The 23127-nt window shown below is 40.2% G+C and overlaps 1 protein-coding gene across 5 annotated transcripts in view; it reads right to left on the reverse strand.

Moving 5' to 3' along the window:
- LOC117407344 (receptor-type tyrosine-protein kinase FLT3-like) overlaps positions 1 to 22597 on the reverse strand; it is a 28064-nt gene extending 5467 nt beyond the window's left edge. Inside the window, exons 1-23 of one of the 5 annotated variants that reach the window (XM_059030703.1) lie at positions 22505 to 22597; positions 15535 to 15659; positions 15191 to 15411; positions 14676 to 14791; positions 14145 to 14277; positions 13387 to 13556; positions 12089 to 12237; positions 11848 to 11995; positions 10912 to 11068; positions 10106 to 10221; positions 9893 to 10001; positions 8586 to 8779; positions 7385 to 7497; positions 6855 to 6987; positions 5549 to 5653; positions 4881 to 4964; positions 3582 to 3692; positions 2577 to 2730; positions 2356 to 2477; positions 2134 to 2264; positions 1539 to 1661; positions 909 to 1020; positions 478 to 577 (exon numbers count right to left, since the gene is read on the reverse strand). In XM_059030703.1, coding sequence (XP_058886686.1) covers positions 478 to 577; positions 909 to 1020; positions 1539 to 1661; positions 2134 to 2264; positions 2356 to 2477; positions 2577 to 2730; positions 3582 to 3692; positions 4881 to 4964; positions 5549 to 5653; positions 6855 to 6987; positions 7385 to 7497; positions 8586 to 8779; positions 9893 to 10001; positions 10106 to 10221; positions 10912 to 11068; positions 11848 to 11995; positions 12089 to 12237; positions 13387 to 13556; positions 14145 to 14277; positions 14676 to 14791; positions 15191 to 15411; positions 15535 to 15659; positions 22505 to 22538 — 2960 coding nt within the window. In that variant the 5' untranslated portion in view covers positions 22539 to 22597. Of the gene's footprint in view, positions 1 to 477; positions 578 to 908; positions 1021 to 1538; positions 1662 to 2133; positions 2265 to 2355; positions 2478 to 2576; positions 2731 to 3581; positions 3693 to 4880; positions 4965 to 5548; positions 5654 to 6854; positions 6988 to 7384; positions 7498 to 8585; positions 8780 to 9892; positions 10002 to 10105; positions 10222 to 10911; positions 11069 to 11847; positions 11996 to 12088; positions 12238 to 13386; positions 13557 to 14144; positions 14278 to 14675; positions 14792 to 15190; positions 15415 to 15534; positions 15660 to 16500; positions 17498 to 19007; positions 19327 to 22504 lie in introns of those variants that run through there. The other 4 variants (XM_059030702.1, XM_059030705.1, XM_059030706.1 and 1 more) reach the window with 4 other exon arrangements.
- Between the last annotated feature and the right edge of the window lie 530 nt (positions 22598 to 23127).

Here is a 23127-nt window from a genome sequence, read left to right on the forward strand (position 1 = left end):
GTCAACATTGGATCATTCAGAGATCCTCACTGAACTTCTGGAGAGAGTTTGCTGCACTGAAAGTAAAGGGGCTGAATAATTTTGCACGCCCAATTTTTCCGTTTTTTATTTGTTAAAAAAGTTTGAAATATCCAATAAATTTCGTTCCACTTCATGATTGTGTCCCACTTGTTGTTGATTCTTCACAATAAATTACAGTTTCATATCTTTATGTTTGAAGCCTGAAATGTGGCAAAAGGTCGAAAAGTTCAAGGGGGCCGAATACTTTCGCAAGGCACTGTAAATAACAAACAGATGAAAAGCTGATGGCGACGTGTTTAATCTGCTAAATAGATGTGGTGTAAATGTTTAGAACCCTTTGTCACTGACATTCTGAGAGCGAGATCTACATCTCTTTACAGTAAGTTCCAGTATGCAGCAGTGTTATCTGCAGCCAGAGATAGAAGCAATGGGAAGCTGGACTGTGGGGAGACTTACACACTCTCTGTGGAATAATACGGCTGCTCCATTTTAAATCCATTCTGAATGAGCTTGTAGAAGCTTTGATCTACCTGAATCCCAGGGTACGGATTAACACCTAGATGAGAATCGGAGTTAAGGTTAGAATAGCACAGGCATTCATTGTTATTACGGATGAAACTCTGAATTGAACAGAATCAGTGTTCAAACCTGAGACACAAGTCAAACATTGATTTAGTATTTATTAAGTCATATTTACATTCTGCTTTTGTATTTATTTAAAAATGTACAGTCATTTTCACATTCAGTATTTCATTACTGTGGTTTAAAACGCATCAGGATACTGTAAATGATGAGACTTTTTATGTCAAAATCAATGCTATAGTTTACCATTTAAGGGTTTCAAACTTTACAGTTAATTGTTAAAAAACACAAACATAATAGTTTACCAAGAGAGAATATTTCCCACAGCAGTATCCCATAAGACCAGACATCGCTCTGAACAGTGTACAGGCCTTCAAACAAGCTCTCAGGAGACATCCACTTAACAGGCAGCCGAGCCTGTGTGTCAGAAACAGGGCAATACTTAACATCAGGGAATCAATAGCTTACCCCGTTAATAACACAGGAGCGCTTCGCATGTGGGCTTGAAGCTGTCGTTGTGAGGCAAGTTAATAAAGAATCATAGCTAGACACGCCTCTATTTAAGGGGTTAAATAACTATTTACATGGTTAAATAGTTTCATGGTATAGTATAGAAGCAGATGGAGTCAGGAGAGTTGAAAGGTCACAATATCACATGATTTCTCAAGACCAGGAAGCAAAACTAAAAAAACAAAAAAACAAAACACGGGAATGCAAGGAAGATGGCAGACAGTTAGTTTCGCGGTGTAGAGAAAATATGAAAATATAAAAATATGAAAATATAAAATATGAAAATATTATAATATTACAATATAAAAATATTACAATATAAAAATACCTGAGTTAAGTAGACCAGCGTTTTGGCTAATGCCTTCTTAACGCTAGAGACTTGACACAAGTTCAACAATATTTACTGTCAATGACTACAAACTTACGTTGCCCTTGACGATGTAATTGGAATCATTCATGATGTCTCTGGCCAATCCAAAGTCTCCGATCTTCACCACCTTCTCGTGGGTCACCAGCACGTTTCTTGCTGCGAGATCTCTGTGAATACACTGAAAAACACAATGGAAACAGGCCCCTCGTCACTGAAAGTGTTAGATAAAAGCTGTTGGGTTTATAGCACTGGATGTATGCAGGCCCATGGAACAATAATGCAGTATAGCTACTCCACTTAACCCCCAGCCTGTGGAGGAGAAAGGCCAGCCCTGCAGGTGTCCGCTCAGCTCACTAGATGCCTGACCGGTAGCGCAATGAGGGGAAACAGTCCCTGCCGGGTTTGCCTCCCTGACCTTTGGAAGTGCCAAGGCCAATGCGAAGCTCCTTCCTGAATCCCCAGCGAAGACTGGCAACCTTGCACAACCAGCAAACCTGCGCTCCCCTAACTGTACGACTTGCCCTGCACACCACACGGCCGTGCTTTTACCAGGGCTGCCACTCGGGGACCCTAGAACCCCCAGCCTCTAGTACACTGGTTCATTTGATCCCTGGACCAAGGGGTGCTCATATTGAAATAAGATGACCTACGTTTCTTTCAGTCAGGAACTCCATCCCTTTAGCGACTTGATAGGAGAAGCTCAGGAGGTCCTCGAAGGTGAGCACATGCAATTCTTCATCCAGATTCTTCCTGGTGTTTTGATAGTTGGAATCACACTCCTCTGCAAGAAAAAGAGGCAGAGTGGGGGGCTAATACCCCTGCTTCTAAAACCTTTGAAGCCAGTAGCAATCAAATAAGCAAGCAGCCCTCACCATGGCAAGCACAGTGTGCAGGGTCACTGGCACTGAGGAGTATATCAGACTCTTCGGTAGATGCAGTGTCTCTAATCCTGTGCATCGGGACGTACGATCCGCTGTGTGTAAAACTTCCATCCCTGGAGTTTGGGGGAAAAGAGAACGTGTGGTTTGTTTGCAAAGAGAGTGCGGGCTTAAAGAAAAAAAGAGGACTGATGAGGTGAATCTGGCAGCTGTACCTGAAAGTGTGGTCCGGCTGAAAATTGTGATACAAGCTGAAATGATTCTGAGTGAAGACGTCGGTCAGCGTCTTGTGAAATTGTTCCCTGTTGATCCTCAGGTAATTGAGAAGGTCACCATATGGACAGTACTGAAAGATCAAGTACACTGGACCTGCAACGGAACAAGAACAGCAAAACACATGGAGCACTTCAACAGACGCTTACTGAGAAGAAAATCAACTCTAGTAAAGAGTTAGTTACGTTGGGATTGTTTGATTTAAATGCGGCTAGTTTAGTTTCCTCACACAGGAAGCCACATACACTTTATTGCCAGTTTGGCAGTATAGGATGAGAAGGCCTCATTCCCAGTCGAGTTAGCCTCTAACTACATTATTAATAACAAAAATAACATGTGTTTCTTTCCAAACTACTCATAAAACAGCTACACAAGGGGTGTTCAAAGTTGGTCCTTCCAGTCCTGGTCTTTGTTCCAACCCTGTTCTAAATTGTTTAACTGAAGCTCCATCCAGACTCTGAAGTCAGGACTGGGATTGGACAGCCCTGCTCTACATAGCAAAAGATCAGGGATGTAACATAGCTGAGACTGACGTTACGGGGCATATTTTCAAAGTGTTTACTCCAGTCTTTAATGAACTCCTGTTTTTTAAAAAGAGAAAATTCCATGCAAATGATACAAAACTGAGAAGAAAACAGCTATGTAGTTCTTATAAGGGTATGAATAGCAATACTTACGTTGTTCGGTTCTAGTTTTGAAAAATCAGCAACTTTTTTTTTTTCTCCTTTGCTCTGAAAATATTGTTATTGTTAAGATTAAGTTTACTTTTACAAAAACGGGGCAAATTTCCAAAAAACGGGGCTACATTCCAAAAATTGGTCTAATTTTCAAAAAGGGGCTAAGGTTAGGGTTAAATAATCTCTTGATTTCGCTTCCTCTCAGCTAGTTCAAATGGGAGCCTGCCAGGCGCAGGGCACGATGGACCCCTGTATAAAGGTCTTTCTTACCCGTCACAGTGCACGCCCCCAGCAGGTTCACAATGTTTTCATGGGTCCCGATATGCGTCATCATCTTGAGCTCAGACATCAAAGCTTCCTTTTCAGAAGGCTGGAATTTCTCTGCGTCAGAGTGAAAAGCAAACCAGCGTGAGTCCAAAAGCCCCATTCCCTGTGGGTCTGTGTGTCAGTGTAGTGGAAACGGGGCCGGACTGTGTTTGACAAGCCCGCATCAGAATCACATGCAAATAGAACACAGAACAGAATGTGGAGTTTCCAGGGCAGTGGAATTCCATGTGGTTTTGGGATTGCACTGTGTTCAATGCAGGTGGTGAAAGCACTGTGCTGTGGTCTGTGAATGAGCTGTTTAAATCCAGCTTGAGTACGGTGCTCATTTTCATCATTGTAAGCGAGAGTTACGCCATTAAATTCAGCATGTCCCTGAGAACGCTGTGCCTGCATCTCACTAGACCAACCCCCAATAAATCATTTCTAATACAGAATACATTTAGCTTGCTACTTTAAAAGTATAACATGCTATTTCAGTTTCAACCTATACCGTACATGCATTCTAAAAGGTTAACCATGTAAATGTTCTCGTTATTTAGCAGTTTTCCCACGCTTTCCCCATGGGTTTACCATAGTTTGCCATGTTTTTTATTATGCTGTACCATACCTCTCTGGGCTTTACAATGCTTACCTTTGCTGTACCATGCTTTCGCTGTGCTTTATTACACTTTGCTTTTACCATAGTAAATTCTTGCAAGGGATAAGCTGCATGAAGTGTTTAAAAGCTGATGGAATTGGACTTAAAGTGAAGGGAAAAAGGAATTTGAATCATGCACAAACAGCTAAGATCACAGTACATATACAGTAGTGTGCAAATGTATTAGAACACCTCAAAACACCTCATTTATATCCTTTATATACCTACCTGCATGAAAACCACTGGGGGTGAGAATTTACAGTCAGTAATCAGTGATATAGAAACAATAGGCACTCGTGTGAAAATGTTTGACCGCTTTGTGCTTTAATTAGGCATCTTAAACAACTTCTAAAAAGTCTCATGCATTTAACCATTTGTGGCTCTGTGTTCCTTTTCTCTTAATATTTTAAATGAATTGCAAGTGTGGCCTATTAAAGTCATCAATTACATTAAACCACCACTAATTTACCTGTTTTGACAACTTTCCAAGATTTTCAGTTGCAGTGATTAGATTTCATATGCACAACAACAGAAGCAATGGGGTGCTGTAATACATCTGCACTCTGTAGATACACATGATAACTCATGCATTTGGTTATAAATACCCATCTGAAATGTATCCATGTTGTGTAGCTCAGAGAGCAGGAGGCAACACATTGAAAAAAGGGCTGACTTGGACCTGCAGAAGGCTGTAGACAAACAACACGGCCATGTTATTGATTGGCTTCAGCACACAAAACAAGTTCACAACATTTAAAGAACAGATTGAAGCCAAGCAGAAGACACGTTGATTCTGCTAAGCTTGTGAGCATCATGTGCACTACAGAATATACCAGATTGCATCACAACTAGACTTCTGAAGATAGAGACACAAGTGCACCTTGTGAATGGGAAAGCACATATAAAGTAGCTGGATCAGGACATGGAGTAGAAACGCAAGACTGAAGTTACTGTTATTAACGTTTAAGGGTAGCATTATAAAATGATGACAGGTCAGGTACACAAAGGCAGGATGCAAAGTTATCAAAGTGTAACGAATTGTACAGGTTTCTCTTTGGGGTCTGAAATCTGCGTTGCTGCGCTCGTTGAGCTTCTTCACAGTTTCCTTCGTTGTAGAGGCAGTGGAAGCAGGAGAATCTAAAGCAGACCTTGAGGGGAACAGGCGACTTTTCAATGTGAGTTCAGGCAGGGCTGCCATTGACATTGTAAAGAAGTGGATCTGCTTTTAAAAGCCTGTTTGCATTACACATCTGTATCTAATGTGTTCATTTACCTTTGAGCATTTTGACAGCCACTTGCTCCGAGACGCCTGTCTTGCTGATTCCGTAGGCTGTAGCCTCCACCACCTTCCCAAAGGCTCCGGAGCCAAGCTCTTTACCTGAGCAGCACAGAACAGGGTTACTTTAGATCACTCCACAATTGTATTGTACAGGGGGAGGTGCCGGCAATTACAGCTATGTTTTGTGTCTTCTTTTTTTAGGCTCTTTTGCAAAAAGGACCAGGATTTTGTGCACACTCAGTCATACCACATGCTTGTTAGTAGTAGTAACAGTTGTATATTATTTGCCTTTCTTATAAAATTACCATAGAAGAGAATGCTGGGGATCGAGCATATTAGCGTTCACTGTGCACTGAAGCCCATAGGTGAAGCATCATGCACTGAAGCCCATAGGTGAAGCATTGTGCACTGAAGCCCATAGGTGAAGCATTGTGCTCTGAAGCCCATAGGTGAAGCATTGTGCACTGAAGCCCATAGGTGAAGCATTGTGCTCTGAAGCCCATAGGTGAAGCATTGTGCTCTGAAGCCCACAGGTGAAGCATTGTGCTCTGAAGCCCATAGGTGAAGCATTGTGCACTGAAGCCCACAGGTGAAGCATTGTGCACTGAAGCCCACAGGTGAAGCATTGTGCACTGAAGCCCATAGGTGAAGCATTGTGCTCTGAAGCCCATAGGTGAAGCATTGTGCTCTGAAGCCCATAGGTGAAGCATTGTGCTCTGAAGCCCATAGGTGAAGCATTGTGCACAGAAGCCTGTGCCACATTGATATGCTTCCCTGCTTCACTTCCCCACAATCAGCCTGGGTGATGATGTAAAGTATCACGTGTAGCGTAGCTTAGTTGTGCAGAACCATCCTCACTCAATCCCACTGGCACTGCATGAGACACAGGATTTTCACTTTTAAACCAGGGTACTCTAATAGCCATGAACACAGCCGCACATACTGGCTGCGTTCTTGCAGAGCACATTCTGAGCAGCTCATGCTCAAGCGAATCAGATGTTAGAGCTGCACAGGCCTGCGATGAATATGCTAAGTTAGGCTCATCCCGTGGGTTTGCGATTTCCATTTCTAAAAGCTGATCAAATTGATTGTACAATCTGCTTGTGTTTTTTACAGCCAGCTCTGATATGATTGCATGAAGTTGGGCATGCATGACGGATGCAGCCTATCAGTGCACCCGGAATCTCCTTGCATCGTGAGTTACACCCAATCACAGGGCTGAATAGAGCTTTTTAATTTCAACAGACAAGCTATCACTAGAGGTTCATATTAGATCTTTTCAAATGGCTGATCTTCTTACCGATTTCCAAGTTTTCTCTGGGGAACTCCCATTTCTGATCATACTCAACGTGACTGAAATCAATGTATATGTAGTCGTTGTCTGAGGGTCCTAACAACTGGACCATTTTCAACTGGCTCTCATATTTCGGTTTCTTTAGATAAACGGAAGACAGAGGGAAAGAGACGGGGGAAACAATGGTAAATGATTAGTAGGAATTTTAAAATGACAGTGAGAGTTTAGATTCTTTTATAGGGGTGTGCTGATATTGTCAGTTTACAGCCTTGGTATGGCTGTAAAATGTCACGCCCTGGATGAGAGGAAAATTCACTTCCAATCAGCTTTTAAAACACTCAACATGGAAGTCAATTGCCATGCATTGATATGCAATTGTAAAGGCGAGGGAAGGACAGCTTTTCTTGTTTTGAAATCAACATGTTAATGAACAGATTTACTGAATACCTGCCGATAAATACTTCTTAAAGGCTGTTACGAGTGCGAGTATTGGGACACCCCAACTATTTAAAATCAAGTAAAAAATAAAGCTTTACCTTCTTGTGGTTGTAGTACGTTAAACACACTATGCACACGAGCGCAGGTACACAGAACCCCAGGGCTGCATAGTACAAAGACTGGTCACTCACATGGGGCTTAGGAGCGGACACTGTGAACACAGAGAGACATGGGAATAAAACACAGCACCCACCAAACAACCAAAAACTAAACTAAACAGCTAGCTTGCCAGCTGCGTCCCCCAGCACACATATAACAACATATTAAACAGGTAAGACGTTCAATAGCAGCTGGTATAAAGTATTCCTGTAAAGCTGTGTGAAGAGTTCATGCTTCACCAGTAGGGGTGTATCAATACACGAATGTCACAAGACGATACATATCATGATATGCAGGCCCTAATGCGATATGCATCATGATATGCAGACTCCCAGTACGATATGTATCACGATATGCAGGTTCTGATAGGATGCGTATCACGATATGCAGGTTCTGATAGGATGCGTATCACGATATGCAGGTTCTGATAGGATGCGTATCACGATATGCAGGTTCTGATAGGATGTGTATCACGATATGCAGGTTCTGATAGGATGCGTATCACGATATGCAGGTTCTGATAGGATGCGTATCACGATATGCAGGTTCTGATAGGATGCGTATCACGATATGCAGGTTCTGATAGGATGAGTATCATGATATGCAGGTTCTGATAGGATGCGTATCACGATATGCAGGTTCTGATAGGATGCGTATCACGATATGCAGGTTCTGATAGGATGCGTATCACGATATGCAGGTTCTGATAGGATGCGTATCACGATATGCAGGTTCTGATAGGATGCGTATCACGATATGCAGGTTCTGATAGGATGCGTATCACGATATGCAGGTTCTGATAGGATGCGTATCACGATATGCAGGTTCTGATAGGATGCGTATCACGATATGCAGGTTCTGATAGGATGCGTATCACGATATGCAGGTTCTGATAGGATGCGTATCACGATATGCAGGTTCTGATAGGATGCGTATCACGATATGCAGGTTCTGATAGGATGCGTATCATGATATGCAGGTTCTGATAGGATGCGTATCACGATATGCAGGTTCTGATAGGATGCGTATCACGATATGCAGGTTCTGATAGGATGCGTATCACGATATGCAGGTTCTGATAGGATGCGTATCACGATATGCAGGTTCTGATAGGATGCGTATCACAATATGCACACTCACCTGCCAGTTTAAGGGGGTTCTGCTCACAGTCCCAGCCCTCAGTATTGTTTGCACAGCACCGTATATGAAATTCTCCATTCACTTGGGTCACATTCAGTATGTGTAATTCTACTTTGTGTCCGAATCTGTCCCCCTCCGATACCTGAACCTTGGGTTTCTCGGTGAGTTTCTTCCAAGAAGCTTCAGCGTTACAACTGAATGGAAAGAATGCAGGAACACAAAACCATTCATTTTGTAACCAATGCAATACAATAAAACAATATCTAACAGAGCATATGAGTCGACTGTGTTTAAAAAAAGAAGTAAAAAATATGTGTGGGGGGGGGGTTGGTAATACAATATATGAACACTAGAGGGCAGCCAATACAAAAAAAGAAAAATGCAAAGCCTGTGACCAGCTGGTGGAATCCTATTCTTCCTATTGCTTGGGGCAGGTGTAATGAGCGGTTCAATTGCAGGGGGACAGGTTAGCGGTTACACTCTGGTGTAACAGAGGACATGTTGAGAGCTCTATTGAGGGCACAGGGGTATTTTTCACTTCTGAGTTATAATCATATGATCATTATAATCACTTCTGAGTTATAATCACCAGGAAGTGATGACTGAAACAGAAAAATAATATATAAAATGAAACAAGAATTAGAAGATTGCATTAACTAAGATATCTGATATCTTTCATAGGAGGATCAAGTAGCTCTATAAAGCTGAGGGAACACGACGCCATTTTATGGTTTTGGAACTTGGTTTCAGGAGACTAGGCTTCAGGGCACACCAGAGGAGACTTGGGGTTTGATACAGCAAAGTCTCCTCAAACTAGATCTCCCGGTCTCAAACAGGTTTCAAACCACTGTTCCTGAGAAAGTGGCTTTGTGTTCCCTCAGGCTGTAAATTTGCATTTAATTGATGAAATGTTTAACCCTTCTGTGTAAATGGACATTTCAATATCAGACACATGTTCTATGTGTAAATAGACTTGCTTTATGATGTATAGTCATCTTATTATTTCATGTATGTGCTTTTATTCTAATATTACAATGATTTTCACACTCAGGTTTCCATTACTGTGTTTTACAATACGTGCTGATATTGTAAATGATGCAACTTTTTGAAGAAATATGGTAATAAATCAAGATCCACATAAAACAGGACATTTTTTTTTTTTTGGTGGTTAAACGTTTAGTAAAATACTATTTTAAAAACATTACAGTCTGATTCAACTTTTGTTTTGTTTTCCTAAAAACTGCAGAGATAACAGTCGTGTCCCATCGTTCTCGCTCTCGTTCTCGCTCTCGTTGGTCATGACTTACTTGTCACTGAATCCACATTTCCACCAGGTCATCTCTGGTGCAGGGTACCCTTCTCCAATACACTGCACCTTCCCCTCAAATTCAGGCTTCAAGCTCAGGCGAGGTTTCTCTGCAGGAATCATGTTAACAAAACACAGCAGGGTCAGCTGCAGCCAAGTCTTTGTGGTTTAAAAAACCAAGCAATGGTGTTTACCAGTCTGTTCTTTACTCTACCTTTCTTATAGAGCCGCATGGATCGGTTCATATGGGAGTCCTTATTGTCAGCGTAAAAGTCATATTTCCCTGGAGTCTGATGATGGTCACAGAATTTATAGGTCCTCCTGTAACTGCTAAAATGTGCAAAATATAATACTGAAAATTAATTTGAGAGCAAGCTGTCAATTAAAAATAATAATAATAATAATCCATGCATTTAAGTGTCCATCCCTGCACTGCAGTATTAGCTGCGATTCTAATGTTGTTATTGTAATCTCGTTGTCATTGCTCTGCAGCTGCATTTATGTGAATGACTCCCTATACCCTGTCTATCAAGAGCATTCTTTCAGAGACAAGGATCTACTTCAATCATACAAGCAGCAACAGATCTGACAGTATGCAACTCCACATTTACCCTGCTGGTGTTTTATTTAAATTCAGAGTTCGTTTGAGTTATTTCCAACCAGCTGTCATGGTATCATTTGTAGTTTATCATAAAGGAATAACCATGAATCATGGGCTACAGTCAGGGAGTCACGGCTGCTGGACGTGGCACTCTGTTTGTTATGGTGTCTCAATTCTTTATTATTTGAAATAAAAAGTGGCCTGCCACAGACTTTGACGAGACAGATTCAGAGAACTTACAGAAACAGGATTCCAAAAACAAGGCTCATTTCCCAGAAAGGGGCTATCGATTGTAAAAGTGAGGCTAATCAGATCACCAATTACACTACTTCCCATCAGCGCACTGCCACCTGTCTCCAGCCTCATTCTCACTTCCTGAATACAAAACACAACACAGAAGTGATTAAGCTGAGTAGTACCTGCTTCCTTTAGCCACACATGGATGTGGCTCCTGTTGAGAACTCCACCTGCAGCGGACGGGGGGGTATGCAAACAACTCCATTGTAAAGCACACCGTCTCCCCTTCAACAATGTGACGGACTGTATCCGCGTGCGTGAGACTGATGAATCCCTGTTCTAGACAAGCAAACAAACATTTCAGTGATCACATTCCGTATTCCTTTTGGCAAATTAGACAGAGGGTCTGGCTCATGCCTCGTTGAGTTTCTTTTCAGTCTTATCCTGCAACCCTTCCCAACAAAATGTCCAAATAACCAAAATAACGTACTGGATGTCAACTGCGACTTCCAGGAGTGGTACTGCATTCATGGGGGTAGCAGTCTTTATTATTATTATTATTATTATTATTATTATTATTATTATTATTATTATTATTATATTTTACCCCTTTTTAGAAGGTCCAGGTTCTCCTGAACTCCCCACCACAGTCCAGGAGAACTGAAGTGGGCGTCCTCTGATCCCACCGCCAAGCCAATCACCTCTTTACCCCCAGGAGCTCCACAGAGGATGTCAACACGCTACAGCCCCCTGGAGGACAAAGACCAGCCCTGCAGGTGTCCGCTTGGGCCTGGCCTGTCGAGGGGGCTGCAGTAGCGTGATGAGAAACAGTCCCAAACACACTGCATCCCTAACTCATGGGAATCACCAGTGGAGATTGGAAACTTGTCCCTGGAAGGATGCAAACCTGTGCTCCCCTGACTGTGACTCACCCTGCACACCACGCGGTCATGCCTTTACCAGGGGAGCCACTTGCAGACACAATTAAGAAATCCACTGTTATGTGAATTATTAAACGATTAGAGGCTTCCCTGATGAGCTCATTTAGGTAAGATATAGTACACGTGTGTGTCTTGAAATAAGACCCACTAGCAATGTATTTTGAAATTTTCACTCACCAACAACTGAAAGTTGTACAGATTTTGTCCTGGTCTTTGAAGTGCAAGAATAAGTGCCAGTATCTTCTTTTTTCACAGCATCAAGGAACATGTAAACTATGTCAAACGGAACTTTGTTTATATGTGCCCGTTCCTTCTCAAACGGTACCTAGTTCAATCATAAGAAATCCCCAATCAGAATGAACAGCAACACCTTTATCATTCATATGTAACAGTATTATCAAAAGCTTTTTTTTTTTACCATTGTTTGTTTCGTTGCATTAGCCGGAGTCCAGGATAATTCCACAGGCCCATCAGTATCTGGAACACTAAATCGTAACAGAAAAGCTTCTTCAACTTTAAGAATTACGTTTGTATCAGCAACCTCTGGCTTTGTCCTGGAAGGGAGTTCTGGGAAAAACACAAAGCAAACGAAAGATGGCTATTTAAATAAAATACATTGAATTGAATTAAGGAGAGGAGACTGTGCGTTTACTTATAATGCCCCCAGATTGTGGAACTTTTCTATTAGAGAAACTGCATCTGTCAAGACTAAAGACTTACTTTTATAATTGAGCCTCTTTAACCTGACTTGCAAATATAATTGTTTGTATCTATTTGATTTGCTTATTTTAGTGATCTTTGTGTTGTTTCTATCATTCTCAGTCATTTCTTGTTTTCTTCCATTGTTTTGTTTGTTTGTTTTATTGTTATTATTATTGATATTATTGTTATTTACTGTTATTTTGCATTTTTTTCTACTTCTTGATACTGCATACTTGTATTCTGTTGTAACCGACATGTGAAGGTGATATATAAATAAAAAGGAATTGAATTGAATTGAAATATTTAGTCTGGTTGAATAATAGCAGTGTATTCTGATTCTGAATCAGCAATGTAAAGTAACATTACCCTTACAATTGGGAAGGATTCACTATAAAGTCATTGCATAAAACATTCAAATATAGCTTCAAATTACACAGAGCTTTGCAGACGATACAATGGTTTGTGGCACTGGTAGAATGGTACCAATGTAGGTATTGCAGTGCTATGATCCAATACACACTGTTGATTCATTACAGTACCATAGTACGGTATCAGGAGCATATAAATCCATTGTAGCCTATTGCCATTGATATTGCCATTGCTGACAATGCTGTGGTCTACTAATACTACCACGATGTGATGACTGTACAACAAGAAAAGACATTAGATAAGACAAATGGGATATTTCAGAATGTAACTTTTTTTTTTTTAACAAAGCCTAATTTTCAATTTTTTCAAAAGGAGAAAAACACCCGCTAACGTAACAAAACTAGAAATAACCACAGCAGGCATTTCATTTACAGCTGGTTTCACAGACCCCGATTAGCACTAGTCTTGGATTACTAAAATAACACGAGTTAGTCCAAGATCAGTGATAATCGGGAATGTGAACCCGGCCGTTCAAGTGTTGTTAGGATGTTTATTTCTCATTGCGTAATTTGAAATTATATTTCACACTTTCGAGTACATTTCTTTTAACGTAATTCATGTTAACACAAATGCTAGCACGCTTACCAAAGGAATGAAGCTGGGAGCACTCTTTGCCAGCAGAGTTCTCAGCACAGCACCGTATGTCATTGTACTGAAATAAATCCGATCCCCAGACCCAACTGACTTTCTTACGGACTCCATAAGTATCAGCAGTCTCCAAGGGGCTTATGATTTTCCCATCCAGCTTCAAACAACTGGAATATCAAAGCACAGTATGAATGCAGCCGCAGCCTTACTCAGACATTCAATAGATTTTCCACAGAGACATATAACGATCATATAAAGAGTCAGCCCTGTGAAGATGTCATGTCAAAGTTCACCATTTGTTTTATTCATGTTGCTACAATTTCCAAGTCCAATGTATTACAGCCTCAGAGGACTGACTCTCACACCAAGGAACATTAATCTGAGGGTTATAACTTTCAAATCAAGGGTACCTCTGTGTTAAAAACAGACAGCTAATCTGTAGCAGCAAAAAACCTTTTTACCAGTTTAACTATAGAAAGTGTGAAAAAACAGAAACACACCCTCGCCACTGTTATCAGGACAAAACCCATGCATGCAACTTTCAATGCTAACACTGCATGCAATACTAAAACCACCAAGTATGTTCATCCCTGGTGTTGTCTGTTCAGTCATTTCTTTATTAGCCAGTCGAGCGACAGCAGTGCTGTAAGTAAAACTACAATGGATTCCCAGGGCATGTTTCATTAAACTACATGAACTTAATCACTCTTTCCTTTACATACAAATGAAATGTAGATAGTTGGGTTCTTTCATACCTCTCCCTTGATTCCTGGCACAGAATCCACTCAATCTTTGGTTCCGGGTAGCTTTCAGAAGAGCACTGGACCTTACAAGGGAACCCAAGCATTTCTCTGTGCAATACTCTCAGTACCGGAGCTGTTGGAGGAGCTGTGGAGACAGAAAGTAGATCCGTTCAAAAACAAGCAGGTAAAGAAGAAGCTCAAGTTGTATTGTAGCTGAGGGGGTCTGTACAAATGACAAAGCGGAATTCACTTTTGGGTCACTTTTAGGGTTACCAGATTTCCAGAGTGAAAAAACAGGATTTTTTTTTTGTTCAATTCATTGAAGCTGTAGAAACTCTGAAGCAACTAAAATAAGTATATAATAACACAAAAAGCAGCCATGGTCTAGGAAGTTAAACTGAATATGATTTATTAAACACGTGATCAGAATTTTGTATTAATAAATATTTATGAAATACTGGTTTTGAGTACTTGAGTTTCTCTCCCCTCATTAATTTGTTTTGTCAAAAGCTGGTAGAGTTTCCGCACTGATCAGATACTTACTTCTGACACGGACTGCAAACCTCATGGAATAGCTAACGCTGCTGGACTGGAAAGAAAGCTGGTGCATTCCAGCATGGCATTCCTTAGCTTGGGAAATCAGAAAGGAGTAGGTTTTCCTGCAAGGGAAGATGAAAACATACTTACATTCCTTTTTAGTATGATGCAGCAGTGTGCAAATGTATTGGAACACCCCATTGCTTCTGTTGCTTTGTTGTGCATATGAAAACAAACCACTGGAACTGAAGATCTTGGAAAATTGTCAAACTATCTAAAGGATCTGAATGACACATTTTGAGGTGTTCTAATAAATGTGCGCACTACTGGATGTGTTTCAAATGAATACTACACTGGAAAACTAGACTGTACAGGTATACAGTGTTGGTTTGATAACTAGGGGTGTGCTGGTACTCCTACTCGGAACTGCCTTTAAGAAGTATCATTCATGTGTTGATTTCAAAAGATAAGCTGTACTTCCCTCACCTTTAAAGAACATGTTTTAAAGAACTGTCAAGTACCTGTCTTTGTCTACAGTGCAGTGCCTTGTGATATTGTCGTGTTCCCAAAGACAGCTTGCATTTTCAGAGACGTTCATTACTGTTTGTATCTCAATCCGGTCAAAAAGATCCACTTCCAGGATGGCTAGTTCCTCTTCCTGTGGCGTGGTGCTATTCTCCATGTCTGATGGTTGAATATCCGGACAGCGAATGCTCTCTGTTCCTCCTTCACTACTGGCAGTCTGCTTATCAAAACATATCAAGTTCAGGTCACTTTATACCTCATAATGTCCAACATGGTCATTTTAAACTAATTGAACAGATGCAATGAATCGGGTAGCAGTGACTTCATTGAGAGCGCTTACCTGTCGTTGCGGGCTTGACTTTTCCTCGTTTGAGTCTCTCTTGGTGTGTAAAGTCAAAAAGCATGCTGTCTGTGGCACTGTTTGTATCCCCTCCACTTCGATTAACATTGACAAAGAGGCTGCAGCTGTATACAAAGTGCATCAGTTAGAAGGGAAATGAATTCAATACATCTGCTTGTTAACAAGACTCAGAGCAGACAGTCACAAGGGTTACGAGGCCTGGTTTTGAAGCAAGTGAAAAGTTTGTCGTAATTCACTAAATTTTAAGCACTGTTTTAAGAAATGTTTTTTTCAACAACTAGGTAACTTCTCAAGAGGAAAACAGCTTATCCAGACATGAAACCATTACAGACACCGTGAATGAAACTCCCGACGCTTTCCACATGAAATTGTTATTAGGGCTGTTAATGGTTAGTGGTTCTCAAAAGGTTTTCTGGCCACCAGCACATTTGAGTTTTTTTCTCATCGGATTAAAATGACACCTGCATTCCGGATTAAGTCATCTGCCATCGCGGGCACAGCACTGGTCTTGTGGGCACCAATGTACCCATGTGAACACATTGCGGACCACCACCTTAAATGAACAGTTTGGGTTGTTTATTTCCTGTTTTAAAAATGAGAATTGTTGCATCCTTGTTGTTGACTATTACAAACCCCTTTATATCTGTGCCTTTTTATTTGTACCAGTTTCCAAGGAACTGTAATATCTGACTTGACTGTCACAGGGCAGGTCTGTCTCAAGGTTTAATGGGGAGCCAGTTGATATTCCTGCAGTTGATATTCCTGCATGCCACATGCAAGCAGTCAATTAGATGTGTGCCATTGATTGCAAAGGTGAGGAAAGGTCAGCTTTTCTTGTTTTGAAATCAACACATTCATAAACATGGGGTGTTTTGATTTAATACCTGCCGATAAATACTTTTTAAATGCAATTGCAGAGGATGAGCACCACTTACTGTCAATTACCTTGTTAAGAGCGTCCCATCGAGTCTCTCCTCTTCCGAACAGCAGGCAGACAGACACAGACCAAAGGGTTGCACAATGCCAACTAACAAGTGTCCTCTGTGGTTGCTGTCCAGGGTACTGAACCAGCCAGAGAGGCTTCAGGATCTCCACTTAAAGTGATTGCAGCCAACAAAATAACTCCATAAACCTGCTTTGGCCACATAGGTCTGAAATGTGCAGTTTTGAAAGACACACATGTTATAATAAACATGGTGCTACATCAGGTTAAAGGAAGTTATCAGTTCCCATGCCTCTCTTCCTAGGTCATTTTACACCAGCAGTGTCTTATGGGTCAATAGGGGAAGCAGCTGGCTGTTGAATGAACTAAGACTGCTTGTTTAATATCTCCTCAGTGACCGTCTTGTGAAAGAAAATAAAGAAATGTCCTCGTGGAATATGGGACGGGTGACAATGGACAATGCGTTGAGAACACTTTACTATACAACAGCAAGAAACAAAACTAGTGTGGACTCTTGTGCTAGCAATATAAAAGCAATATGTGATGCTCCAAATAGTGCACCAGTGCGAGTAATCAATCAATTAATGTTTAATAGAGGCAAACCAATAATCAATTAATCGTTTATTGCATCATCTCTACCTACTAGACTGCTTCTTCCGCAGGCCTGGCCACCTGATTCTAAGAAGAACTTGTGTATCTGTGTTTTACTTACACCTTAGGACATGACGCATGCCACTTGTGAGAAACATGAGCAAATCAACAGACGGAACTATATCTATCTATCTATCTATCTATCTATCTATCTATCTATCTATCTATCTATCTATCTACACACACACACACACAAACACATTTTATATAGCTCGTATACACATTTATTTGAACACCTCAAGATTTGTCATTTATATCCTTTAGATACCTAGCCTGCATGAAAACCTCTGGGTGTGAGAATTTCGGTCAGTAATCGGTGATATAGAAACAACAGGCACTCGTGTGAAAATGTGAGACCACTTTGTGCTTTAACGAGACATCTTAAACAACTTCTAAAAAGTCTCATTCATGTTACCATGTATGGCTACACGTTCCTTTCCTCTTACTAAATTAAACTAATTGCATGTGTGGCCTATTAAACTCATCAATTACATTAGATCCGAGGTTTCCAAACTTTCCCAACTCACGACTCACCTGAGTAGCCAGATCATTTCTGGGATCCATGCCGTGAGATAGTGTGTAAAAGCATATACATACAGTACCAACCAAGAAAGTGCAGCAATATAAAGTAAGAATAAAGGTTTAAAAATCACCTATTTACACAAAATGATAGACAGAAAATAATTATTATAATAGTAACTGTAGTAACTTGCTACATTTTATCAAGTAAAACAGAAAAGCTACCAGCACAAATACAACACGTGTGTCTGTAAAACGCGCTTCGTCTGCATACTGCATCCACTCACTCTGCTTTCCTGCTGGTGCTGCCAGGCACACCCTTGTGTTTCACTGCTGAGGATAACCGATAGAAATACAACACACACAACTGCACTTTGGGTAAAACAATGTTCGTTTTTTAAATAACTTGAAATGTTTAGTCAAAACGGCGACCTATAATTATTATGGCCACGTTTTTCCGTTTCGGAGGCTTTGAAAAAAATCTTCCATAAACTCATGATGCCGCACGGAAAACCACGAGCTGTGCACACGTCGTCGCTTTCATCAGTTTGAATAGTGAACGTGAGTCTTTTACCACGCCGTTCAGCGAGCTGCAATGTTACATCGTCTGGCATTTATTCACAGGGATGGGAGCAGAGCAAAGCAGCCAAGACTGAAAATGTACGGTGCCGAGTGAAGCAAGGCGAACATTTTTAGCTGTTTATATTTTAACAGTAGTTATTATTATTATTATTATTATTATTATTATTATTATTATTATTATTATTATTATTATTTATTTATTTCTTAGCAGACGCCCTTATCCAGGGCGACTTACAATCGTAAGCAAAAACATTTCAAGCGTTACAATACAAGTAATACAATAAGAGCAAGAAATACGATAACTTTTGTTCAAGTAAAGTACAAGTGTGACAAACCACAATTCAATAATACAGCAGGTAATAGTGATAGTTACATCAGGATATGATTAAATAGTGATAGTTACATCAGGATGTGATTAAATACAAAGTACTACAGGTTAAAAACTTGGCAGATTACAGTATTCTGAAGTACAGGATTAAATGCAGTAAAATAGGGGCTGATAAGAGCAAAATAAAGCACATTTACATGAAGGGTGATAGTGTCCCAGGATACAAACAGAGGAGTTCTACAGGTGCTCTTTGAAGAGGTGAGTCTTAAGGAGGCGCCGGAATGTGGTCAGGGACAGTATACACTACAAACACAAAGCAAATATGCGTATACAACCTACAGAAACAAACACACTCTGCACAATAATTTCATTTTACAAAAAAGTGCAAACAGAAAAAAAGCTGTATTGCTTATTGTAATAACTTGTTACCTCTGTAAGTCGCCGTGCATAAGGGCGTCTGTCAAGCAAATACAAAAAAATAAAAAAACAAAAACAGGCTATGCTCCTGCTGCCTTCAAACCAAAACTAAAAGCGTATTACTGCGCTGAGAATACCTCGTTTCCAGCTAAATATGGACGCTCGTTTTCACTGCATTTTCTCATACAGCTATTTATTTCTTATGTTCTATTAAACTGAGCTAACCTTGGAAGTACTTGCGCTACGTCAAAGGTCAAACGACATTCAAACAATTGAAACTTAAGTCGCTATTGAAACAATCTTAAAAAATGTTTCGATGTTCTGTAAATGTGTTGGCTGCAAAAAAAAAAACAAAAAAAACTAACAAGCAGACAAAAATAGATTTTTTTTAAAACAACCTTGAGTGACAAAATCAGCGGCATTTTCAAGTTTTGTAAACCTTTTAAAATTATGTTGACACACTATTGAAAAGGAACATGCAATTTCCATAGTTTGCTGCTTTTTTCTAAGAAATAAACCACAGCTTTTGTGTGGTGGGGGACTACATAGTTGTAATTAATTTCTAATGTATTTGTCGAGTAGTGATCTTTTGTCTGTTTTGTTTTCTCAGATTAAAAATATTTCGAGTAATTATTTTCTGATTAATTTCAAACTAAAAATATGTTTATGTTTTACTTTGTTTGGTTCCGCGACCCACCCTGATCCCTCTTGCGACCCACCAGTGGGTCGTGACCCACAGTTTGGGAACCACTGCATTAGACAATCACTAATTTGCCTATTTTCACAATTTTCCAAGATTTTCAGTTACAGTGTTTTGATTTCATATGCACAGCAAATGAAAAGTAAAGAAGCAATGGGGTGTTCTGATAAATTTGCATACTACTGTAAATATATACATTCAGCTAATATTTAGTTCAATAATACGAACAAGACTAGAATAAGAATAAGAATTAAAAAATCCACACGGCAGCAAAACCTGAGAAGAAACGAGTGGCTTTCTTCCTCAGAATGTTCTTGGACACCACACTACAAAGAATGGCCAAAAGAAATAGTTTCTGTTGGAAAAAACAAAACACCTCTTAAAAGCAAATGAGATCATTTAAAAGATGTCTGGGCTAAATTCACAAAGCTGTTTACTCCAATTCATCATTGGCAACTTTTTTTTCAGAAAGGAGAACTCACCGAATGAAGTTACCAAACCTGAAATAAACGCCTAAGACTTTTAGGTCAAGGGCTTGAATTAAGTATTAAGTTGTTTCTTGTTTGTTTGAAAATGTGGAATAAATAGCTGAGAATGTAGCCCATTACTGCTGCTATTAACATCGGGGCTGAAGTTTAATGGGTGCTTATATAAATAACTTGTTTTGTGCAGCTACTGGTAGCAGCGGAACCAGCTGGCTTAGCACCAGTAAAACATCTGCCTTTAACTAAAGGTGTTGTTTACAGGTTTGTAATCGCAGTAAAACTAGATTAGAGGGCATTACTTAAATCGGCTATTAACTTCTCGACACAGTCAACTAACTGACAGTACTGCACTCTAACCAGAGTCCTATTGCATAACTAAACGACAGTGTCATTAATACTTAACGAAGCATTAGTAACGGGAAGCGGACACACCCTGCAATCTTCGGTCTAACGAAATATCACAACAGCTTTCGATACAACACCCACAGCCTTCCTGGCTCAGCTGTACCCTGGTAAAGCTGCCCTGCTCTTATCTTTCTCAGTATCATCCCGGTGTCTCCTTGGTCGTTTGCTTTGGTTACCACACTGTAAGAAATAATAACACACTATACGAATGGAACGAGTAGTCTGAACTGCACTCATGCCTGTTAACATTGGGTTTTCAGGACTCAGAGTACAGCCATGGCCTTGGGAGGTTGATCACACCATTGTTTTTAACAGTTGTTAATTATTTTTGCTGAACTGCCTGGAATCTTACAAGATTTCGTAGGTCTGTGCCTCCTCAATGATAGCCATTCATGATTAATGCTGAAGTGTAACTTCTTGTTATCTGGGTTTCTGCTGAACTTGGTGAAGTCAAGAAGGAACACAGATGTTAACTGTTAATGTGCTTTGTCTCACACCACGCATCGCGTTAGGGAAATAAGACCAAATTTGGTCAAGAAAATTACATAAGGTAGCTGTATATCTGTACTGTACAAAATAATTTCTTTGTTCAAAAAACTACATCTGCACTGAGACCAGCTCAGAAGAGAAACATCTACACTGAGACCAGCTCAGAAGAGAAACATCTACACTGAGCCAACTCAGAAGAGAAACATCTACACTAAGACCAGCGCAGAAGAGAAATATCTTCACACTGAGACCAGCTCAGAAGAGAAACATCTACACTGAGACCAGCTCAGAAGAGAAACATGTACACTGAGACCAGCTCAGAAGAGAAACATCTACACTGAGACCAGCTCAGAAGAAAAACATAGACACTGAGACCAGCTCAGAAGAGAAACATCTACACTGAGCCAACTCAGAAGAGAAACATCTACACTAAGACCAGCTCAGAAGAGAAACATCTACACTGAGACCAGCTCAGAAGAAAAACATGTACACTGAGACCAGCTCAGAAGAGAAACATCTACACTGAGACAAGCTCAGAAGAGAAACATCGACACTGAGACCAGCTCAGAAATGAACATCTCTGATGCCATGAGGGCTCAGAAAAACTACATCTACACTGACGCCAGCTCAGAATACCATCTCTGTATCAGGGCAGCTCAGAATACCATCTCTGTACCAGGGCAGCTCAGAATACCATCTCTGTTTTTTGTGATTGATGTAGTAAAATGCAATACATGTAATGGTGTCGTTGTTGCTGTGTTTGAAAGTCATGGTATCGTAGTATTACTGGTACAGGGAATAGGGGCTTTGCATGGGGGGCCACCGTGGGGCAAACGCCGCCACTGACTAATCGGGGTCTGTGACACGCAACTGAGAGACTGCTGCCACTGGTTTAACATACGTGCTACAGAAAAATACATTGTGACATTTCATTGGCCTTAAATGTAGAGAATTAAGATTGAAAAGTGTAGTTCTATTGAGATCAACAGCGAAATCAGCTCCCGTAAGTTAGTGCCAATAAAAATACCACTGACATCCGTCTCAGTTTAAAGATTCAGACTCGGAGATACCGACTGGAGGTTACTGACAGCTGTTGTCTTTCTCCGGCTCACCCGTGAGCAAAACTTTGAACCCGCCGTTCTGTAGCTGCTGGAAGACTGTGGACTGTAAACCCACAGTACTGTCATATGGGATGTTTACGCAATAATAATAATAATAATAATAATAATAATAATAATAATAATAATAATAATAATAATAATAATACATTCGCGGTCCACTTTTTAATAAACGATAATAAACGAAGAAAACGAAAAATTCAAATTCTGTGCTGTAACTAAAAACACATTGCATCTGTATACACAGTTATAATTATATAGTGACTGCCTATAATGTAACTCATAAAATGGATAGATATGTATTTCACTTACCAAACAGCAAAAGCATACTCCCAGTCCTTTCCATTTTAAATTTCACCAATACATCACATCGTGCAATTCCTAGACGAGGTCGCTCACAAAAGATACACATACACCTCGTATGCATGAACAGTTATTTGACTTTATTAACAGCTTGTAGACTACGTAAGCGCATGTTCAGAACCAATCAGATTAAAGGTAGGATTCCGAGAAGCAAAAGGGGGGTGTAGCACAAAAATAGTTTAAAAAAGACTTCCTTTTACACTGATCTACGGTAAAGGCGACTGTATTTAAAGTAACGCATTCTTTATGACCTAAGCAGGACCAGCACTGGTATGGCAGACTAACTTGACGGGTTTTGTGAATGCAAAAATATTAGGTTATAAGAATAATGATATTTCACGTACACACCATAAGTTCAAGAATAACTACAGTAAGCTATGGCAGATTCACCTGCATGTATATTTGTGGAAAGAATTAAACATACTGGTACAAAACGTGTTTATTTTTTCTTATCTAAGAAAGGATGTTGTTACCTCATGAATCCATGTAAAAAAAAATATTAGATGTAATTTCTACTTGATATGTAAAATGTTATCAATATAAAAAAGCTCCTTTTTCACCTTTTTGACATT

Source organism: Acipenser ruthenus, chromosome 9, assembly GCF_902713425.1.
Source record: "Acipenser ruthenus chromosome 9, fAciRut3.2 maternal haplotype, whole genome shotgun sequence".
Taxonomy (NCBI): Eukaryota; Metazoa; Chordata; class Actinopteri; order Acipenseriformes; family Acipenseridae; genus Acipenser; species Acipenser ruthenus.